Below are 22,521 nucleotides of genomic sequence, written 5' to 3'. Positions count from 1 at the left end.
GTCTAGACCAAGTGCTATGAGAAATTTGAGAATGGAGAGGTCACATTAAAGCGGGGGATCACAGAAGGTTTCATGGAGGAGGTGATCCTTGACTTAGACCTGTTTGGACCCAAAGGGAAACTAGATTTCAAACTGATCCATTATATAGTAAGCTACTGCAAAGCAGAGATTGTCTTTTGCCTCATTGTATATCCAACGTTCAGAACAATGCCTGGAGCATAGTAAGTGTTCAATAAATATTCATTGCTTGATATATGAGCCATTTGATTTGAAGGTGGAGGAACATGAGTTTAATTTAAGGTCATCAGCATCTAGGAGAGCTGGCCGCTTTGGCCAAGTTGGTGGAAGCAACCCTGCCCTGCTTGGGTAGAGGGGGAGCAGGTAGAATGGGGGTGATGGAGTCCATATTAACTGTCACCCTCTTGCTGTCCCCAGACCCGCCTGGTGATGTCTCTTTCCACAATGGGTCAGTTGACATGTGTGACCTAAAACAGGAACTACAGGCACTTAGCAAGCTCTTGAGCCCTGGAAAGATCGGCAGGAAGCTATCACCTACCTCCGTCAGCCGGTGAGTACTTCCTGCTTCTGTTCAACAGTGTCAGGGTTCAGGGGCACTGCTCCAGAGGGGTTGGACAGGGAGAACCATGAGGTCCACAGGCTGGCCTTGGGAAAGTCTCCAGCCACAGGCTCCCAAAAGGGTGGGGTGGAAGGAAGGGGTGAAAGGGAATAATGAGGAAGCTCTGAGTCATATTTCCTAGAATAACAAAATTTTAGATTTGGAATAGACCTGATCCAACCCATACATGAAAAGAAATTCCCCACCAGGCAAGTGCTTAAAATACCTCTAAGATCGGGGAGCTCACTACTTCCTGAGGACTTCCCAAATCTCTTTCCAGTTTGTCAGAGAGTTCTGTGGTCATGTGAAAAGAGTCATGGACCTGGAGGCAGGACCCAGGGCTGCCCCTTTTTGACTGAGGCCCTTGGCAAGTCCCTGGTCCACTGCAGACCTAAGCCTATTATTCCGTAAAAGGAGAGGCTCTATCAGGCAACCAGCAAGGTCGTTTCTAAAGTTTTCTGAAATTAAGCTTCCTCTCTAGAGTCAGGTGAGAAAACAGAATTTAGAGAACAACATCTCTTCTTTCAGAACAAGAGCTCTTGCCCTCTTCCTGTGTGTCCTGGGCTTTTGAGGCAGATGGATGGTGCCTAGGAAGTCCTTCTCAAAATAATGTCTTTAAAGGCATAAAACAAAACACACAGGATCAGAAGGGAAGACAATTACACTGAAATATAATCATCAATTTAAAAAATAGGTTAAGAATTTTTTTAGAGGAAGAAACTGATGCCCAAGAGTGATTTGGCTAAGGTCATATTGAGAGTCAGGGACAGAGGTGGATTTGAAACCCAAATTTTCTCCTTCTTTCCCAGGATACTTTCACTTCTCAGTTCAGCCTCCTGATCCCCCTAGCTTCCTTTAAGTCCCAACTAAAATCCCACCTCCTACAGGAAGACTTCCCCAACCCCTCTTACCTCCGATGCCTAGATTATTTCCTATTTATCTTGCCTTTAGTTTATTTGGGGGCTTTTTTGGTTTTTGTTCATTGTCTCCCTCATTGGATTGTGAGCTCCTTGGGGGCAGGGAATGTCTTTTGCCCTTTTATATTTCTCTAGCCTTAGCACACAGTAGGTGCCTCATACATATTTATTGATTGAACCTCCTTTCCTTTTTCCCATATCTGTTCTTCTGTCATTTCTTCTCTCTCCTGTCTGCCTTCAGGTTTTATCTTTCTTTTTTTCCTACTTCTCCAATGACTTCTTCTTTCCCTTTTGTACCCCCCACTTCTGTCTCCCTGATCTGTCACCTTATCCCTCTCCCTCTATAATAGAAATAACCACAATTGATAGTTCTAGGGTGCTTGAAGGTTCACAAAGGTCTTTCCTCACAACATCTTGGTCAGAGAGTTATGGAAACTGAATCTCAAGGAAAAGTTAGGTAACTTTCCCAGGGTCCCATAGCTATGTAGTGTCAGACAGAGGACTTGAACCCACATTCTCACAAAATCCTATACTCTTTCTATAACATTAAGACTGCAGTGACTGGGAGTCCTCTGTTTTCTTTCTTACTTTCTAGGCATCTCCAGAACTTAGAGTCAAAGTTAGTGGGCGTACACTTCAAAGGGGATAAGGCTTCCTTTGAGGAGGAGAAGATCAATGCCACTGTATGGAAGCTGAGGCCGGGAGTTAAGGATCTTCACATCCATTCCAAAGTGAAGGTCAGTATCTAGGCAGTCAAGAGGAGGAAAGGAGAGAGAAAGAGGGAGAAGCAGAAAAGGGGAAAACTGACCACTAAAGTCTAGAACCAGGAACTAGTCCCAACACAGATCAGGGAAGTAATGTGGGGTCAGCAAAAGTTAGCTGGGTTTCATGGTCCCAGTGCTAAGTTCAGAAATTGACTTTATAGAGGGCCAATGATGGGGTGGGATTATTCATCTTTCTTATTTCTGGAGCAACCATCTAGATTGCGGTTCTGGGATGATCTATCTTTGAGAGACAGTGGTCTTGGTTTCTCAGTCCCAATATCATGCCCACCGGGTCTAGGTCCTTTGTGGTTCCCATGCCTGCTGCTTCAGGTGGGCCCAGAATTCTCTGATGACTACCCCTTGGATTTTGCAGATGGACCAGAGCACAGTTCAAGAGTACTCCGTGAAGCTGCCCACTGCCCTCTTCGAAAAGGCCAAAGGCAGGAGAGGAGAGACCGACAAGAGGCTCCTTCTCATGGATTTTAGCAGTCAGGATCTATTCCAGGTACCCCAGTTGGGTAGCTGGCCTGTTTCTCCCTTCCTGGGAAGGAAAAGCACCTTGTATAAGTGTATTGGAGGAAGAGAGCAAGTAGAGCAGGGGGCTAAAATTGGATGAATCCCAATAACATAACTCCCGTTTCTGTAGCATTTTCCTTAGAACATCCTTGACCCTCAGAGCCAGTTTTAACCATAGGCAGAGTAGATGACCACCTATTCAGTGACTTGGGACACATTTAAAAAAGCTTTAAACCTAAGAGCACCATGACCCATCACCACCACCGCGTATTCTCTGATGCTTATAGTTCCTTTATGGACATGGAAAGAGGTCTGAGGGGCCAGCTGCTCTAACCCCCCTCATTTTATAGATGAGGAAACTAGGGCCCAGAGAAGTTAAGTGATTTGTCCAAGGTCATGCAGCTAGTCACTAACAGATACAGAAGACTCCAACAGTAGAGAGAGGTAGCAAGTTTTACCTTTCCTATGTCTTCAGGATAAAAACTTCAGCCAAGTCCTTGGGGGAAAAGTCCTGGGTATTGTTGTACAGAACACCAAAGTGTCCAACCTCCAGGAACCTGTGGTCCTTACCTTCTGGCACAAACCACAGCCGGTGAGTAAAAGAAGCTTCACCTAGAAGTGTGGTGGTCCTGGGAGGAGGGGTCCAACTGGTATCCCTGCTTTAAAGTAGATCCTTTCTCTCTTCTGTTCACCACGCAAATACTTGGAATTCATGATGTCTTGTCATAAATATGAATGAGTGAATGAATGAATGAATGAATGAATGAATGAATGAATGAATGAGTAGGATTTGGGAGTTAGAAAGAACTCATTCCAAAGTGGAGAAAATTCACACTCTCTGAAGAGAAGTGACTTGTTCAGAGTCACTCAACCTGTAAGAGATGAAGCCAAGAAGGATCCGTTAATCATTGCTTTCCTTTGCACCTCTCATCTCCCTGCCCCAGTTTCTTTCTTCCCCCAGTTTATCTGTGCCTATGAAATTGCTGTCCATTTTGGTTGAATTAGCCAGTCAATTCTATCCAGAAAGATAAGTCTATTTGCACATGAAGACTTAGAATTAAATTATTCTGAAATTCACACCTGCCTCTATTCCTCTAATCCCCTGGGCTACGAGGAAAGCTAAGAGTAATAAATCCATCTCTTTTTGGTTTTTTACAGAAGAATGTGACCCTACAGTGTGTGTTCTGGGAAGAGAACCCTGGATGTAAGTATAGAGAGAGTGAGCAGGGAGTCATCTTCTCAGCATTAGGTTAATCCCTTGTTACTGAGTTATATTTAAAAGACTGAAGCAACTGGGATGAGAAGAGATCTGGGAGATTTTGAGTTGGGTTTGAAAGAGAGAGGAAGATAGGATTTGGCCAAGAGGGAAAAAAACTTTGGATCAGTGATCTGGAATTTGTTGGAAGAGATCTCAGAGGTCATGTAGATCAACATCTTCATTTTACAGATGAGGAAATTGAGACCCAGTAAGGTCAAGTAATGTACTCAATGTCCCACAGCCAGTGTGTGACAGAGGCAGGAGAAGGTGCCATCAGTAGAGTGAGGTACCCGGTTTCATCTTTCCCATGTCTTCAAGATAAAAACTATACCATAGCTAGTGGCAGAGTTAGGATCTGAATGCAAGTCTTGGGGCTCCAAATCCAGCCTTTTCCCCCAGAGCCACACTGCTTGTTCCTGAGGCAGGTGGAATAAAGATTCTGAAGGGGGAGTGAGAATATCTGGTGAAGGCTCCTGTTGAACCTGGAGAGATTTGGGCCAAGTAGAGATGGGACCCAGGAAGGGAGCAAAGAAGACTCAGATGTGAAGTTAGAAATTAGAAATTTTAGGTCAAAACCTAAAATTGATGAATGAAATTCAGGAAATTGTTCCCTTTAGAGGGGGGCCATGCTGGGTCTACAAGGAGCTTCTGGAAGGGCTGGGATAAATTCAGGAGAACAGAGCCAGGCTGAATGTGAACCAGACCTTTGGAGGTTGTAGGAGGGAGGATAGGCTTAGTCTGCCCCGAACCACCCATCATTACTTTGAGATGCTTTATGGCACATCCCCAGAGCTAATCAGAGCAGGAGAACCCTTCCATTGTTCCCAAATTGCTTTGCTTGACTGGAGTGAAGATTCAGAGCCAATGACATAACACTGAATAGTTCATAAACAAGTCTGTCTTCCCCCGTGTTCATCTGTGCCAAGGAGGAGCACAGGAGGAGGAGATGATGCAGAATTAGGACCCTAGATTTTGAGCTGCCTAAGGTCCCCCATGAGGGGTTGGAACTCATCTGCTTGGCTCCCTATGATCTCTCCTCAGCTGGAAACCCAGGGAGTTGGAGTGATTCTGGCTGCAAGACAAAGGTGGAGGAAACCAACACATCCTGCTTCTGCAACCATCTGACTTACTTTGCTGTACTGATGGTGAGTTATGGGACATGCCCCACACCACCCCTTCCAGAGCATCTCTCAGTGCTCCAACTGGGCTCATCATGACCCTTCTTTCCCCCCACAGGCCTCTTCCGTGGAGGTTGACATCATCCACAAGCACTACCTCACTCTCCTTTCCTATGTTGGCTGCATCATCTCAGCCTTGGCTTGTGTCCTGACGATTGCCATCTACCTCTTCTCTAGGTATAGATCAGCTGCTCTTTGGAGGAGAGGGTGGGACTATGGGGGAGAAGGGGAAGAAAAGTCATCTCCTGAAGCATTTGTGGTTGGCACCCCTCTGAAGTCCAGGAATGCATGCATTCACAAAGATGGTGAGTCTATCTCCCACAATTCTGAAATTAACTTTGATCTCAGAGTGTGGAGCAACCAACACAGTGGAGACAGATACTTCCATGTCCCTGGGAAGTGGCAAGTATATTGAGTTTTTGTAGATTTTTTTTTGAAAGCCCTATTTTGAAAGCCCTGGGAAAGCTTACTTAAAGGATCCATGTGGCCATTCCCCTTAATTTACCCATTGTCTACATACCAATTAGTTAGTTGAAGTCACAAAGATCTGGACATTAAGGGGAACTTAGAAGTCATCCATTCCAACCCCTTCCTTTTACAAATGAGGAAATGAAGGCCTGGTTCACACAGGCAGTAAGTAGCAGTTGGATTTGATCTCAGGTCCTATGTCCTAAAGTTCAGCACTCCAACATGAGCTTTATCTACTGTACCCCACTACCTCAAACACAAATTCCTGAAGAAGGCTGACTGGAGGAATCATGTTTACAAACTCCAGGGAGCTTTCCAGATATTCTGAACCCCGAACCTAGGACTGACCCTAGGTAGACCATAGGATCTTAGATCTGGAAAGGACCTTAGAGATTATGTAGTTTGCAAATAGAGAAACTGAAGCCCAGACAGGACTTACCTAATGTCCCCCAGCAAGGACCTAGCAGAGCTGGGATGCAAACCAAGGTCTTCTGACTTGAAATCCACTAATCTCTTCATTGCCAATTTGTGTATGTGACACATCCTGCTGTGGCAAGGATACCAGCTTTGGAGTTAGCTGGGTGTGAACCCTGGTTCTGCTCCTTGGTACCTGTGTGAGAGTAGATAAAGGAATTTCCCTGTCTGGGCCTTACTTTCTTCCTCTACAAAGTAAGGGGTTTAGAGCAGCTGGCCCCTTGGGCCTCTTTCCACCATGAATCCTATGGTTTTGTGCTTCCTTCAGGAGAAAGCAGAGAGACTACACCATCAAAGTCCACATGAACCTGCTGCTCTCTGTCCTCTTCCTGGACCTGAGCTTTCTACTCAGTGAACCCGTGGCTCTTCTGGAGAATGAGACAGGCTGCTGGGCCAGTGCCATCTTTCTGCACTTCTCTCTGCTGGCTTGCCTCACTTGGATGGGCATTGAAGGCTATAACCTCTACCGGCTGGTTGTGGAGGTCTTCAGCACCTATGTCCATGGCTACTTGATCAAGCTGTGTCTTGTGGGCTGGGGTGAGCAGACAGACTGGGCCTGGGAGGGAAGAGGTCAGATTGGGGGTCCTAAGGCAGGTGGAAGTGGGGGGCGGTCAGGTATAGGATCCTGGGGTGGGCATGGGTGGTAGAGGAGGTTGAATCTTGGGGCAAGAAAATGTTATCTAGATCCTGGAGAACTTACATTTGATGTAGAGTAATGTGTGCTATGTACTGTGGGATACCCCTTCCATCCTGAAATAGCTTCCTTCCTGGGATCTCATGACTGTAATATTCTGGATCATCTAGCCATTCATTCTTTTATCCACTTTGAAATATTACATGTAAAGCACTCAGTAAATTATAATGTAATATATATGTCAATTTTATCATTCACTCAACAAATATTGAGTGCCTTCTGTATACAAAATGCTGAGGAAGATACAATCTGACCCCCCTTTTTTGTGTTTTGTTTCCTTCCTTCCTTGTTCCATATCATGAGTACCACCCAAGTCACTGTCTTTGCTCCTCTACTGTCCCCTCAGTCCCTCCTTGGGTAAACTTTGCTCTTCCCTCGGCATGAATAAATTCCAATGCCATATTTCCAGTCCAACTCCGCTGAGTTCTCAATTCACACTTCCAATAGTCTGCTCAGCAGTTCCATGTGAATATCTCCCTTCATACTCAAGATATCTAGACTGAATTCACTTTAATCTCTCCCCCCGCAAAGGCTCCCTCTCCTGACCTTCCTGTTTCTTTCTATATCATTATTTTTGCAGTTAGCCAGACATGGATGGTATATTTCATGGTTATTGTTGTTCATTTCAGTCATTGTCCAGCTCTTTGTGACCATCATTTGGGTTTTTCTTGGGTTTTCTACACTGGGTTGGTTTGTCATTTCCTTCTCCAGCTCGGTTTACAGATAAGTCAACTGAAGCAAACAGGGTTAAGTGACTTATGGAGGGTCATCCAGCTAGTGAGTGCCTGAAGGTGAATTTGAACTCAGGACCTCCTGACTCCAGTGCCAATGCTGTATCCACTGTACCACTCATAGTACCTGGGTTCAAAACTCTCTTCTGCTTCTTGCCACTTGCATGACCTTGGACAAGTCATACAATTTCCCTGGGGCTCAGTTTTCTCTTCAATAAAAGTGAAGGGGTTAAGTCCCTTCCACCTACCTCTATGATCTTTGACCTTTCCCTTCAATGACCTAGGCTTGTGACCTCTTCCCTAAGTCACTTTTATTCCATCTCACCTGGCAGCTTCTGTCCTCCTTAGGATGGATGGGGTTTAGGGAAATGTCAAGGTATCTTCTTAAGGAGTCCTCCTCAAATTTCAGTTTTAAAGATGTTTTATTCCATATTCTCTCTTAATCTTATTATAATTATATATGTAATATAATATAATATATGCATATAGTTATAATATATAATAATTGGCAATAATTAAATAATCCTTTGCTGAAGATCAAAATATTTGTCCACGTGGGTCAAAATTTGATGGACTCCCAGGCAGATTCCTCTCCCCTACCTTCCTCAGTGACACCACACATAGCTCTTAGCAGTTGCCATGTAATAACAACTGAGTAGGGCAAGGGAGGTGGGAGAAAAGGGGTTGTATCTGGCTGGACAGGATGTAATTCTGGAACTTTTTTCTCTCCAGGGCTCCCTCTCTTATTGGTAGCAGTGACAGCATTGGTGGATGGGAATAACTATGGCTCGATCATACTCACTGTCCAGAAGTCATCCGAAGATATCATCTTCCCTTCCATGTATGTATCCAGTGTGGATGGTGTGGAAGAGAGTCGAGGCTTTAGGGGAACATCTAGTTCTAATTCCCCTCCTCAGAGCTGGTCTACCTTGTCTTCATGTCCATGGCTAACTAAATTTGTCTCTGTCTCTCTGCCCAACCTGCCATTTAGTTGCACTGATCTTCATTTTTTCACCTACTTCCTATTACCAGCATCCCTCTTTCCAGAACCCTCATGCCGACCCCTGTCTGCCCTCTTCTGAGAATTGTAGAACCTCCAGGGTTGTCTTTACCCCTCATATAACTAGTTAGTGTGTCAGACTTGATTTCAGGTCTCCTAACTCTGAGATCTGGGCTCTTTTTCCGAGGTAGGCTCAGTCTCGGTTTTTTTGCCTTTCTTGTCTCCTACCCTCTTGGCCCTTGGGCTTCCTGCAGGTGCTGGATCAGGGACCCTATCATCAGCTACATCATGAACCTGGGCTACTTCTGCCTGGTGTTTCTGTTTAACTTCGTGATGCTGGGCACCATGACAGTGCAGATCTTGCGGCTGAACCAACGTGGCCAGAAGTGGCAGCATGCCCTCACCCTGCTAGGTCTAAGCCTGGTCCTGGGCATCCCTTGGGCTCTGGTCTTTTTTGCCTTCACCTCAGGCATCTTCCAGTTGGTTGTGCTTTATCTCTTCAGCATTATCACTTCCTTCCAAGGTAGGTATGGACCCTCCTCTGTCCCTTCTCTCCAGAGCCCCAACTTGGCCTAAGGGAAGAGTAGTAAAGGGTTCCTGCCCCCATGATATTCCTGAACTCTAGGGGACCCCATCCTTGTTTGTTGTATCCAGTCTCTCTGTCCAATATCAGATGTGAAACTGGGCTAGATGACCTCTAAGGTCTTTTCAGGTGCTATAAGTCTAAGTCTTCTGACCCTTCTGTCTTCTCCTTGACATTCCTCCTAGCGTGGCATAATGGAGAGAACACTAGGATTGGAGTGAGAAAGGCCTGGGTTCAAATGCTGACTAGCTGAGCAAGTTTGGACAAGTGACTTAATCTCTCTTGTTTTAAGTTTTCTCATCTATAAAATGAGGGGATCTGGTTAGACCCAATGACCTCTAAAGTCTCTCCCAGCTCTAAAATCTTTGATTCTATAGACCAACAAGTATTCTTTTTCTTTTCGGTTTTTAAAAAATTATTTTTTTAACAGTTGTTTTTAAAAAATTTTGAGTTCCAAATTTTCTCTCTCCCCATATCCCCTCTCCCACCCATTGAGAAGGCAGCCATAGGATACTGATTATACATAGGAAGTCATCTCCCTGTTGGCCAGTCAAAAAGTGTTAAGCAAACTTCTGCGTTCCAGACACCGGGGATACAAAGGCAAAAAAAAAAAAAAAAAAAAAAGGAAGAAAATTGTTCTTGAATTTAAAGAGCTTCTAATCTGCTGGAGTTAAGGGTGGGGGCAGGTAACAAAGTGCATGCAGATGAACATAAAATATGTAATAGCTAACTTTTATATAGCTCCTTAAGATTGGCAAAATATTTGCTTAATCCTCTCCACATATATAACACATGTATAACCTATAACGAATTGCTTGACTTCTCAATGAGGGTGGGTAAGGAGGGAGAAAGGGAGAGAATGTGAACTCTAAGTTTTAAAAACAAATGTTAAAAATTGTTTTTACATGAAACTGGGAAATAAGATATATAGGCAATGGGGTATAGAAATATATCTTGCCCTACAAGAAACTAGAGGGGAAAGGGATAAAAGAAAGGGGTTGATAGAAGGGAAGGCAGACTGGGGGAAGGGATAATCAGAATGCACGTAGTCTTGAGGTGTGGGGGGAGAGATGGGGCAAAAATTTGGAACTCAAAATCTTGTGGAAGGGAATGTTGAAAACTAAAAATAAACTAATTAGTAGGAGAAAAGAATTAGAAATCAAGGTGATGCCCATCAATTGGGGAATGGCTGAACAAGTTCTAGTATGTGATTATAATGGAATACTATTGTACTATAAGAAATGGTGAGCAGGATGCTCTTGGAAAAACCTGGAAAGACTTGCATGGACTGATGCAAAAATGAAATGTACTGTGTACGAAGTAAGAACATTATTGTAAGATGATCAGTTGTGAATGACTTAGCTATTTTCAGCATTACAATGATCCAAGACAACTCTGAAAAAAACATCTTCACCACAACCTTGGGAGGTAGCGGCTACTAATTACCCATTTTACAGATGGGGAAACTGACATACAGAGAGATTAAGTAATTTGCCATGGGGCACATAGTTAGCAAACATCTAAGATAGGATTTGAACTCAGGCTAAATACAGCATTGTATCCATTGCACCACCTTACCGTCAGAAAATATACCAAGTAATCTGGTAACTAGGTGGTAGGGTGGATAGAGCACTGGACTTGGAATCAGGAAGAAATTCCTGAGTTCAAATCCAGCTTCAGACATTTACTAGCTCTGTGACCCTGGGCAAGTCACTTCATCCTGTTTGCCTTAGTTTCCTCATCTGCAAAATGAGCTAAAGAAAGAAATGGCAAGCCATTCTAGTATCCCTACCAAAAACACCCCAAATGGGGTCACAAAGAGTCAAACATGACTGAACAAAAATTTTTTGGAAAGAGAGAAGCACCAATGGTTGGTGGCATCTAAAAAAGCATCTCGTAGCCAGGTGATAAGTAGCATCTACTCTAGGCCTGGCCCTGGGGGACACTGTGGGAGACACAGGAGAAGACACAGTCATAGGAAGAACTTTAGATGTCATCCAGTCCAACTCTCTCATTTTATAAATGAGGGAACTGAGACTCAGAAGGGACTTGATTTTACCTAAAGTCACACAAGTCAAAGTTGCCAAGCCAGGATTCAAACCCATGTCTCCTGACCCTCAACCCAGGGTTCTTTCCACTACACCAGTCCTTTCCAATAAGATCCTGTCAGGGAAGTGAAAAGCATCTGACTCACACAGAGAAAAACTCAATAATCACACAATACAGCAAATGATTAAATGGAAAATTGTATAGTTCAGACAATCAACAGCAGCTCTGAGGAAGGGGAAAACAAGTTAGAGCCAGAGCTGTCAAGACTGGTCTTTAGAGGCATTAGGACCCAGAGGTAAGTAGCATTAGGACTGAGCCTTGAAGGGAAGGTTTGGATAGGTGTGCCCCACCCCCACACTCACTCTCTCTGTCTCTCCCCCTCCTTAGGCTTCCTGATCTTCCTCTGGTACTGGTCGATGAAGCTCCAGGCCAGGGGCCCTTCCCCTCTGAAGAGCACCTCGGACAGCGTCAAGTTACCCATCAATTCTGGTAGTACCTCCGGCAGCCGCATCTAGGCACTGAGGGATCATGTCTGCCCACTCCAGAGAGAAGAGGAGAGAAAGAGAAAACCAGTTTGCACTTGTCCCTCTTTCTTCCTCCCACCCCTCACAGCCCTTGGCTCATGTGTGGACTTTTTCAGTCGCTCTAACTAGACTTCTCTTCACCTAATAAATGGTCTGGGTCTAAGGGATACGGAGTCTAATGGAACAGAGTAGTGGGGAGGGGAGCGCTTTCTCTGGCCCCAGGAGTGACTCCTGCTATGATGACTCTAAAGAGGTGAAAAGGCATGTGAGGCATCCTAAGGAATGAAAGTCATCTTTGGTGTTGGGGTGGGGGAATAGGAACTAATCATTCTGAATGGAGAGGTGGGAGAAGAGAAATGGGCCACTTTCTTGGCTCTAACATCTGTCAGGTCTTCTACCACCCAATGCAGCTAAAGCTGTAGATGAAGCTTCAGATATTCCAACTTAATCTTGGTTCAGTTTTAGCCTGAAGACCACACAAAGAACATCCCATGATTCATTCTGAAGAGGAACCAAAGGTTCAGTTCTATATAAATCCCCTAGAATGAACTACTATTTTTCTGAGGTTGTTTCAGATTTCAGCTCAACATGTTGAGGGGAAAGCATTCTAACAATTAATTAGAGTTATCCCAAAATAGAATAGAAAGAGGTAGTATATTCCCTGTCAATGGAAGTGTTCAAGTAGGTCAATGATCAAATATTTGTCATGAATTTTTAGATGGAAATTCTTCCCAGGTAGGAGAATCCCATTAAGCTCAGAGCAACTGTAGAAGTCATGGATTTCTCCAGATCAACCATGACCCAGGACTATGGTGACCTCTCAGGTCCCAGCTCATTCTTTTCTTTCCCCTGCTGCAGGAGTGATACCAGCCTCTCCTGGCCTGGGACAGTCCTCGGGTTCAGGGGCAGAGATGGCAGTCAGTGTTCAAATATAGATAGATCTAGAAAGTTCCTACCATCTTCTTCCCCCTACCCCAACAACATAGGGTTATGGAGCATCTTTCCATGGGCTCTTCCCCCAACTTTGAAATGAATAGCTCTTAGCCCAAATGTCAGACATCACCCTTCTCATTTCCATCCATTGTTGTAATGTGAGGGAAAACCAAAATATTCCGAGAGAGAGAGAGAGAGAGAGAGAGAGAGAGAGAGAGAGATTGGGGTAGAACTGGCTGTCTACTGCCCTAATTTGGAAAACAAAGAATATTAGAGCTGGAAAAGACCCTCAGAGAGCATGTAGTCTAACCCTCTCATTTTATAGCTGGAGAAACTGAGGCCCAGAGAGGGGTTATGACATATACAAGGTCACAGAATCAGGCTTCCATCTTTGATTTCCTCTATACGATACTGCCTTTTCACAAGACCAAATCTCCCTTCTGAGTCCCAAGAACAGCTGGGACTAAGGAGTTGTGGTCTCCAGCCTGATCTCCCTCAGAGGGAATCTCTCACTCCTCCCATCTCCAGTTGGTTCACCTTCTTGGGATGACTTTTTTAGCAGCTGTCATGCACTGTGCTCATTGTATATATTTTTTATATTTGTACATAGTCTGCGGTTTTGATTAAATGTCCTCTTTCTTCTGATTTTGGCTTGGTAAAGGATATCTGTTGCACCAACCTTCCCAGATGCCTCTAAAGCTATTCTGTCTCCTCTCCTGGGGCAGCTAGGTGGTAGTGGATAGAGCACTAGTGTAGGAGTCAGGAGGACCTGAGTTCAAATCTTAACTCAGACATTTGGCACTCATAGCTGTGTGACCTTGGGCAAGTCACTTAATCCCAATTGCCTCATCTTAGGTCATCTCCAGTCATCCTGAGTCAAATTTATAAGAATACAAGTTATTCCCCAATTGATAAATGGTCAAAGGATATGAACAAGCAGTTTTCAAATGAAAAAATTAAAGCTATCTATAGTCATATGAAAAAATAATTTAAATCACTAAATTAAATATTGATTAAATCACTACAGATTAGAGAAATTCTCTCAGATTAGCTAATATGACAGAAAACAAAAATGATAAATGTTGGAGAAGATATAGGAAAACTGGTACACTAATGCATTGTTGGTGGAGTTGCAAACTGATCCAACCATTGTAGAGAGCAATTTGGAACTGTGCCCAAATGGCTATAAAACTGTGCATACCCTTTGATCCAGTAATACTATTATTAGGTTTGTATCCCAAAGAGGTCATAAAAATGGGAAAAGGTCCCATGTGTACAAAAATATTTATAGCAGCTCTTTTTGTGGTGGCCAAGAACTGGAAATTGAGGGGATGCACATCAACTGGGGAATGACTGAACAAGTTGTGGTATATGAATGGAATGGAATGGAATGCTACTGTTAACAAATTATGAGCAAGTGGATTTCAGAAAAACTTGGAAAGAATTACATTAACTGATGCAGAGTGAAGTGAGCAGAACCAGGAGAACACTGTACACAGTCACAACATTGGGTGATGATCAACTGTGATTCACTTAGCTTTTCTCAGCAATACAGTGATCCCAGACAATTCCAAAAGGCTTGTGATGGAAAGTGCTGTCCACATCCAGAGAAAAAACTATGGAGGATGAATGTAGATCAAAGTATCTTTATTTTCCATTTTTTTTGTGACTTTTACCTTTTGTTCTGTTTCTTCTTTCACAACATAACTAATGTGGAAATATGTTTACATGACTGGACATGTAGAACCTATGTCAAATTACTTGCCATCTTGGGGAGGAGGGAGGAAAGGAAGGGGAAGAAAATGTGAAATTCAATACTTTATAAAAATGAATGTTGGAAGCTGTCTTTACATGTAATTGGGGAAAAAATAAAATGCTCTTTACCAGAAAAAGAGAAATTTATTTGTGTCTCCTGACAAAAACTTTAGAGAAGGGTCTTTAGTGAACTTATTGCAGAGTCTGAGGGCCTGGGGTCCATATCCCATCTCACATGCTCCTTGTGTGACCTTGGAAGAGTCAGTCTTCCTGGATGATTCTCCAATTGTAAGAAAAAGGCATCAGGATAGATGGCCTTTGAGCTCTCTTGCCATCACTAAATCTATGATCCCACAAAATTCATCCTGATTGCTTTGCAGATGAAAAAACTGATCTGGGCAGGGGGTGGGGGGTGGAGGTAGAGGTAGGGATCATTTGTCCAAAGTGACAAATAGCAGAGCTGAGATTTGAGCCCAGGTCCTCTGCCTTCAGACCAGGCTGCCGAAAGAAGGCAAGAAGGCTCAGGGGATGAGGAAGGCGAAGGACTCGCTTTTACTCTCAAAAGTTAACAATTCTGGTTCCCCTCCTTAGAGGGCCTGATAAGGGAGAGTTGGCTAATCTAATGAGGCAACCTGGGTCAGACTAACAGATTAGCAGTTTGGTCCTCCGATGTAACAAAGGTCTTCTGAAGACCAAATACCTTATCCCAAAGCTACTTGACAGTGGGAATCTCAGCCATCAGGGTCAGGCTGATGGCCAAGAGATTTTGAACTCATATATCACAGAATATCAGAACTGGGGAGGGATTTTGGACATACATCATCTCATGACAGGATAATAGAATTTAGAGACAATTTAGTCTACAGACTAGAGATTACCTACAGTCTATTTCACTTTTATATATGAGAAAACAGGCCTAGAGAGGTCAAGTGTCTTGCCCAAAGTAATGCAGCTACAAGGGGAAAGTGAGAATTCAATACAGGTCTTTGATTCCAAATCTGGATTAATTCTAATGTACCATGCCAACACTCTCCTTTTATATGACGAAATTATGACCTAGATAAGGTAAGAGAGTGACCCTAAGTTCATACCATGAGCTAGCCAAGACTAGAAACCAAGCCTTCATTCTACTAAGCCAGGGCATTCAGATATGATACAGAGGCAGTCTCCTGTTTTTGTCTGTGTGTTACCCTGTCCCTTTGTCAGGAGATAATAGATCCCTGCCTACATGACTCTCCTACTTAAAAGTAAGTCATAACTGAGAATTTTTGTGCCCAGGACAAAAATAGAAGGGGAGTCATTGTTTGTTGTTTGAAAGACAATCTGGCCTAGTCTCAATGGGTAGAGGGGATGACCTAAGTTCTAGGTCTCCCCAACCTCACCTCTCCCCACCTCAAAAAAAGGAATGCTAGGAAAGGTAGTCCAGGTGATGGAAAACATAGCAGAACCCTGAATGTGATGGCTTGGGCCCATAGATCTCAAAGAGAGGCAGAAGGAGAAAGTGTGTCCCCACCTAGATGACTCATGGACAATACCCCATTCACCTAAGTTAGTTACAGCCCTGATTTCACTCCTAATCCTTAGGCCTGGGATGTCAGTCTCCATATAGAGGGCTGACCTATGGATCACTATTCTCACTTAAGGCAACAATTATCCTTCGTAGGGGATTTCTGAGAAGTCCTGGGGGGGGGGGGGGGGGGAGGGGGAGCGGCGTGAAGAACACAGGCTCATTTAGACTCTACTTTGAAGGTTTCACAGCAGTGGCTAGGAGATGGGATAATGGTGGTGCTGGAGACCTCGCCTGTTCCTTCCTGATTCCATTAGCTCTGGTTTTTTTAAGCTCATCCCTCCTGTGGCCAAGCTCTGTCCTATTCACAGCTGGGAGCACTTCAAACCAATGAATTAGCCTATTCCTGTAACTGTAGCCCCCTCAGATCTGCTTTTCCCTTGCTCTGCTGAGCCTGTCTTTTCCTGGAAAAGCCAATCATTCCAGCTGTTGAGGACTTCACCAAGATCACCAAGAGCACACCCCCTTATCCAAGGATCCCAAAGCCCCTTGGCAAATAGGCCCCCATCCAGGTCCCTTATCCAAGGATCCCAAAGCCCCTTGGCAAATAGGCCCCCATCCAGGTCCCTTATCCAAGGATCCCAAAGCCCCTTAGCAAATAGGCCCCCATCCAGGTCTCCATGTAGACAAGTCAGGGTGGGTCTGTATTTTTTTTTTTTTGATAAAGCAGGGAATTATTTTATCTGAAATTCATACAGTGTCACTGTTTATGTTTCCCAGGTGGGAGGCAGCTCCATTCCCATAGTTCCAGCTATCCACTGGGGTACATAGGAATTAAAACAATGGACAGAAAATCAGGGCAGGCACTGCTTGCTGTTTTCCTGGCTTATTGTCCTCTACTCAGTCCCTACATCTTGAAGGAGATACTGGATAACTTTTCAAGTCAAGCCTCAGTCATATTATTGGGGATTTAGGAACAGAGCTTTGTACTGTCTAGGCACAGAATAAGGGCTGGGCAGGGTAGAAGAGATTAGAAGTCAGGGAGGGGGCTATCAAGAGAATGGAGGAAAAGATTACGGAGAAAATAGAAGACTGAGTTCTGGCCCTTAGGCAGCATCCAGTTCTATGGAAGAGACTGATGCACAAAAGGTTGTTGGTGGAAAACAAGTATTAACTGGTGGATATCCCCTAAAGGCTGATGGGAAGGATTGCTGGAGCAGTAGGCTGGTGCCTATGGTGCCTATGGTGGTGGAATGCAGAAAGAGCTGGCTTTGGAGTCATTTTTAATACTTACTACAACACCGGGGTGGGGGGGCAGCTAGGTAGCGCAGTGTCTAGAAGCCTGGGGCTGGAGTCAGAAAGACTTATCTTCATGAATTCAAATCCAGCCTCAGACACTTCCTAGCTATGTGACCCTGGGCAAATCACTTCACCCTGTTTGCCTCAGTTTCCTTATCTGTCAAATGAGCTAAAGAAGCAAATGGCAAAGCACTCTAGTATCCCTTCCAAGAAAACCCCAAATGGGGTCACCAAGAGTTGGACAGGACACACAATATGTGGCCTTGGACAAGGCCCTTAAGCAGCAAGCTTACTAAATCTACTAAATACCTGCTAAATGCTAGGTTCAGAGCATAAATGATACAGTCCCTACAGTTGAAGAGATTGCCTTCTTTTTAAAAATAGATTTTATTGATTTCTTTTGCTTTATATCACCTACATTTTCCCCTGTATTCCTCCTCTTGTCCCTTGCCAGGGAACTAACCTTTATGACAAAGAATATTTTTTAAAATAGAGGAAGAAGGGGAAAAGCCAACAAAACCCCTCAAAAAAAATCTGACAGTATATTCAGTGTTCCACATCCATAGACCCCTCCCTCACCACTTGCAAAGAAGGCGAGGGAGGAGTCCTGTCTTCTTTGCCGTCAAGCCCATTCTTAGAAAGTTTACAATAATGATATGAGGTCATTCTGTGGTAACTGTTCTTTCGATTTTCATCCTTCTAGTCATTGTGTATATTGTTTCCTGGCTCTGCTTTTCTTTGTTTTGTATCAATTCCCATAAGTCTTTCTATGCTTTTGTTTATTTATCACATTCATTATTTCTCACAGCATACTAATATTCATGACATTCAGGTCCCACAGTTTGCTTATCCATTGCCCCAGTTGTTTCCAATTCTTTGCTACCACAAAAGAAATACAGAAATAAATATATTGGTAGATATGGGGAAATTTTTTCAGTGATCTCCTTGGGCTCCATGCCCAGCAGTAGAGTATCTGGTTAAAGGTCATTCTGGTCACTTTATTTGCATAATCCTAAATTATTTTCCAAAATAGTTGTGCTAATTCACAACTTCAACAATAACGCAATATTGACTATTCCCATCTTTGGTCATCTTTGCCAATTTGATGGGTGCAAGGAGAACCTCAGTACTGTTCTGATTTATATTTTTCTTATTACCAGTGATCTAGGCAATTCTTTCATAGGGCCGTCAATAGTTAGCAAACTTAGTCTAAGAGTTGTTTTTTCATATCCTTTGACCACTTGTCCATTGAGGAATAAATTTTGTTCTTATATATTTCTGTTAGTTTTCTATTTATCTTAGATACCAAAGCTGTATTGGAGATATTTGATACTAAGATGTTCTCCCAATGGACTCCTTTCCCTCTTATTCCAGGTGCATTAATTTCGTTTGTGCAAAAGGTCTTCAATGTCACATCATCAAAATTATCTAGCCTTTTGTAATTGCTTTCATTTTTTTGTGGTTGGGAATTCATCCAGGATGTTGCATTACACCAGGAAGGACACCATATTTATATATATATAGAAAACTATAAAATACATAACAATTTCCCCAGGCCTCAGTTTCCTCATTTGTAAAATGAAGGGGTTGGAATACATGGTGTTTAATGTTCTTTTCTTCTCTAAACCTAATGCTATGATCCCATCCTGGCTTTACGGGAAATGCTAGCACCTGCAGTTCTTGAAAGTGCACTGGCAGATAGGTCAAAAGCCATCTACTGGTCAATACCAAACATGAAAGCGACTGACTTCCTCTTTGCACATCCTGCCTGAAGGCTTGACAGAAATGCTCTCCAGCATGAGGATGGGATGTAGGGGAAGGCCTGATGAGTCTTATTAGCAGAAAGGTGTTCCTCCAGAGGCCTGATGGGCTTTATTAGCAGAAAGGTGCTCCTTCAGAGAATGGCTGGGTAGCCATGGAGTTGGGGAAGTTTGAAGTCCTTCCCCACCCTCCAGGAAGGAGCAGCCTTGGCCCAAGCCCCAGATATTCTTTGGTCTCCTGGTCTAGCCTCCAGGGAACTGCTTGGTAGTGACGTGTATCCAGCCTTAACTACAATTTATTCTCATGGTAACTATTATAGACACGGTTGAAGAGGAGGTCTCAGGATATGACTTGACTATCTGCCCCCTAATCCTCACATCCATCTGTGACAGTTAACATCTTTCATAACAGGAAGAGTGGACAAACAGGAAGAGACATAGAATGATCACGGGGCCTTGTACAGCTCAGATAGACATTGGAGAAGATCCGTCTAGGTCTCCTATGAGGAGAGAATGAGGTTGGGACCAGTCATGGGAGAGTCACTACGCCGACTTACACCAACAGACCTGGGGGTCATGATTCTCCAGCTTCTCCTCCTGCTTCAGTTGGGTGAGTAGGACAAAGTCTCCCTCCCTCTTCCTAAGAGCCATCTACTCTTCTGGCGCTGAATCTTACAACTTCCATCAGAAAAGTGGGCTTAGCCACTTAGGAGACAAAACTAGATTTCTCCTCCTTCCAGGGAACTGAGGAACTGAAAGTTGGACTCAGAAGAGGAAGGGGAGCAGAGGGACGGGGCTAAGTTGTCACCTGTCAGACAGAGTAGGCATCTGTCAGGGGGAATGTTAGCTTTGTCTGTCTGTTTAGGATCTCTGTCTAGTCCCTGGATTTAGGGTATGTCCTTCAAGGCTTAGCTCCAATCTTTACCTCTGTAAAGCTTTCTTTGATCCAATTTCACCTAGCCAGTGACCAAAGGAGCCAACACTTGAATTATCATTTATATGTGACATTTGTAAGAGGAAGTGTGACAGCCTCTTCATCCTCAACTGCTTATAGATTGGCCTGCTAGCAGTCAGTCAGTCAGTGCACATTTATTAATTATATGCCAGGCACTCTGGGAATCTGAGGAAAGTCAAAATCCATAGTCCTTTTACTCAAGAAGCTCACATTCTAAAAAGGGGAGGGGAGGGAGAGAGAAGAGCCTCTCTACCATCTCTAGACTAACAAGAGCACTTGCTAGACCCAACAATGAGACAGAAGAAGTGGAATACCCCCAAGAGCTCACCCTCTACTCACCCTTATGCATACAAACATGAGAGAGAGAATGACCCAGGGAGACACGTTAGTGTGCCAGCCAGTGCAAACCACAAGAGGACAATGAAGGTGAAACAGACTCTCACATGGGAGTCTCGGAGGATTCATCAGGGATGGTGAGTGGTCTTCTCACTTTGGACCTTTCCCACTTGTACTCTAGAAAGGAAAGATTAAGGTCCTCTGGGTTTAGTACAAGGAGTTCTGAAAGCAGAGAATGAGGGGCTGAATCCAGCTGGCTCCTCATTAAACCTTGTCTAACCTTAAGTATATCACATTTTGTTCCCTCATAAAACAGTCATTGAACCAGCAGACTTTGAAGGTCTTTTCCATCTCTCAAGAAAAAGAATGATCCTTTAGAATCTTCTTGTATTTCCTTAACCTTGGAATAAAAAATACTAATGCCTGATGATCACACATGCGTATGTAAAAATGCTAATGCTTAATACTAACACAAACGTGTATGGAGTTTCGCTATTTCTCTGAAAGCTAATTTCATATGCCTCATCATAACTGTATCTCACCACACTACTGTGAAGGAGTCTGGGAATAAAGTATTATGCCAAATGCTCCTTTCAGGCTTTTAACCACATCTCTGATTTCTTTGGTATAGGGAGCTCCTGGTGAGCTGCATATGGGTACCTACTCCTAAAGAGATACTTTAGAACACTGAAATCTTAAGTGATTTATCTAGGGTCACATGCTCAATATAAGTTAAGGGCAGGATTTGAACCCATGTCTCCCCTCTTCTGAGACCAGCTGTCTATCCATTTTAATGTGTAATAAGATGTATCATATATGACAGTATATGCTGAAGGGCTGATTCGGTATGTTCATTCAGTTAATGTACTCAGAAAAGATTTCATGGAACAGGGAGGAAATGTTGATGGGATCAGTCAGCTCCCCATCACTCCCTCCATTCCTACTTCATACTTCTAGTGAGGCACAAGGCAGCTTCGTTTTTCCATTAGGAAACATTTTGTTCCCTTTTACTTTCCTGAGAAAGAAAGAAAGAAAGAAAGAAAGAAAGAAAGAAAGAAAGAAAGAAAGAAAGAAAGAAAGAAAGAAAGAAAGAAAGAAAGAAAGAAAGAAAGAAAAGGAAAGAAGGAAGGAAGGAAGGAAGGAAGGAAGGAAGGAAGGAAGGAAGGAAGGAAGAAAGGAAGGAAGGAAGGAAGGAAGAAAGAAAGAAAGAAAGAAAGAAAAAGAAAGAATGAAAGAAAGAAAGAAAGAAAGAAAGAAAGAAAGAAAGAAAGAAAAGGAAAGAAGGAAGGAAGGAAGGAAGGAAGGAAGGAAGGAAGGAAGGAAGGAAGGAAGGAAGGAGGCATAGTCAAACAGAAGGAAACCCCCTATTGGTCATGTCCAAAAATGTGTCTCATTCTGTACCCTGAGTCCATCAACTCTCTGTCAGGAGGTGAGTAGCAGGCTTCATCATCAACCTTCTGGAATCATGCTTGGTCTTTACATTGACCAGAATTCTTAAATCTTTTTAAGCTGTCCTTTATAATGTTGGGTTAATGTATAAATTGTTCTCCTGGCTCTACCCACCTCATTATGTATCAGTTCATAGAAGTCTTCCCCAAACCCTTAGAAACATACCTTTGGTGATTTCCTACAGTACTAAAGTATTCCATCACCTTCATATACTCTAATCTGGTCAGCCGTTCCCTATCTGACAAGCCCCCTCCTTAGTTCCCAGTTCTTTGCTGCCACGAAAGAGCTGCTATAAATAGTTTTTGTATTTGTGAGTCCTTTTCCTCATTCTTTGGGGGCCGTGTCTTCTAGATCCTTTGAGGGCCATGGAGAAAGAAACAAATTACTGCTCTGGAGAAGGCCCAGATCCGACTGAGTATGCAGCCGCTCGGTGCTTCAATTCATGTAGCAGAAGTACTCCAAAGTGTAACCCCGAGGTGATAGAGAGGTGAGAATGGTCATTTCATCCCTCAAAAATGTGCAGAAACCATATGAAGGGAACTACTAGTCTGGATCCAACTCTGTCATGGAAGGAGTAATTGGTTTCTTCTTCGATTTTTAAGATTCATAAAACAGAAACTGTTAGTATGCTCACCCTCTTCAAATTATCTTGTATTTACTTATCATCTTGCATGTTATGTCCCCCAGTAGAGGATAAGCTCCTTGAGAGTGTGGCTATTTTTCATTTCTTTGTATCCCCAGTATCTAGTACAATG

General features: G+C 43.5%; 2 protein-coding genes across 8 annotated transcripts in view; both read left to right on the top strand.

The window, feature by feature from the left end:
* ADGRG1 (adhesion G protein-coupled receptor G1) overlaps window positions 1-14,597 on the top strand; it is a 76,712-nt gene extending 62,115 nt beyond the window's left edge. For all 3 annotated transcript variants that reach the window (XM_072636717.1, XM_072636716.1, XM_072636718.1), the window contains exons 4-14: window positions 436-568; window positions 2,129-2,270; window positions 2,671-2,802; window positions 3,289-3,405; window positions 3,972-4,017; window positions 5,113-5,216; window positions 5,308-5,426; window positions 6,460-6,728; window positions 8,349-8,457; window positions 8,871-9,139; window positions 11,636-14,597. In XM_072636717.1, the coding sequence (XP_072492818.1) occupies window positions 436-568; window positions 2,129-2,270; window positions 2,671-2,802; window positions 3,289-3,405; window positions 3,972-4,017; window positions 5,113-5,216; window positions 5,308-5,426; window positions 6,460-6,728; window positions 8,349-8,457; window positions 8,871-9,139; window positions 11,636-11,763 (1,568 nt within the window). In that variant the 3' untranslated portion in view covers window positions 11,764-14,597. The remainder of the gene's footprint in view (window positions 1-435; window positions 569-2,128; window positions 2,271-2,670; window positions 2,803-3,288; window positions 3,406-3,971; window positions 4,018-5,112; window positions 5,217-5,307; window positions 5,427-6,459; window positions 6,729-8,348; window positions 8,458-8,870; window positions 9,140-11,635) is intronic.
* Window positions 14,598-18,850: 4,253 nt separating this feature from the next.
* ADGRG3 (adhesion G protein-coupled receptor G3) overlaps window positions 18,851-22,521 on the top strand; it is a 29,597-nt gene continuing 25,926 nt past the window's right edge. Inside the window, exons 1-2 of one of the 5 annotated variants that reach the window (XM_072636712.1) lie at window positions 18,851-19,636; window positions 22,118-22,253. In XM_072636712.1, the coding sequence (XP_072492813.1) occupies window positions 19,540-19,636; window positions 22,118-22,253 (233 nt within the window). In that variant the 5' untranslated portion in view covers window positions 18,851-19,539. The remainder of the gene's footprint in view (window positions 19,637-22,117; window positions 22,254-22,521) is intronic. The other 4 variants (XM_072636710.1, XM_072636713.1, XM_072636715.1 and 1 more) reach the window with 4 other exon arrangements.

The sequence above is a fragment of the Notamacropus eugenii genome, chromosome 1, assembly GCF_028372415.1.
Source record: "Notamacropus eugenii isolate mMacEug1 chromosome 1, mMacEug1.pri_v2, whole genome shotgun sequence".
Lineage (NCBI taxonomy): Eukaryota > Metazoa > Chordata > Mammalia > Diprotodontia > Macropodidae > Notamacropus > Notamacropus eugenii.
The sequence above is the reverse complement of the archived record's forward strand: the minus strand, read 5'-3'. Positions and strand labels throughout refer to the sequence as shown.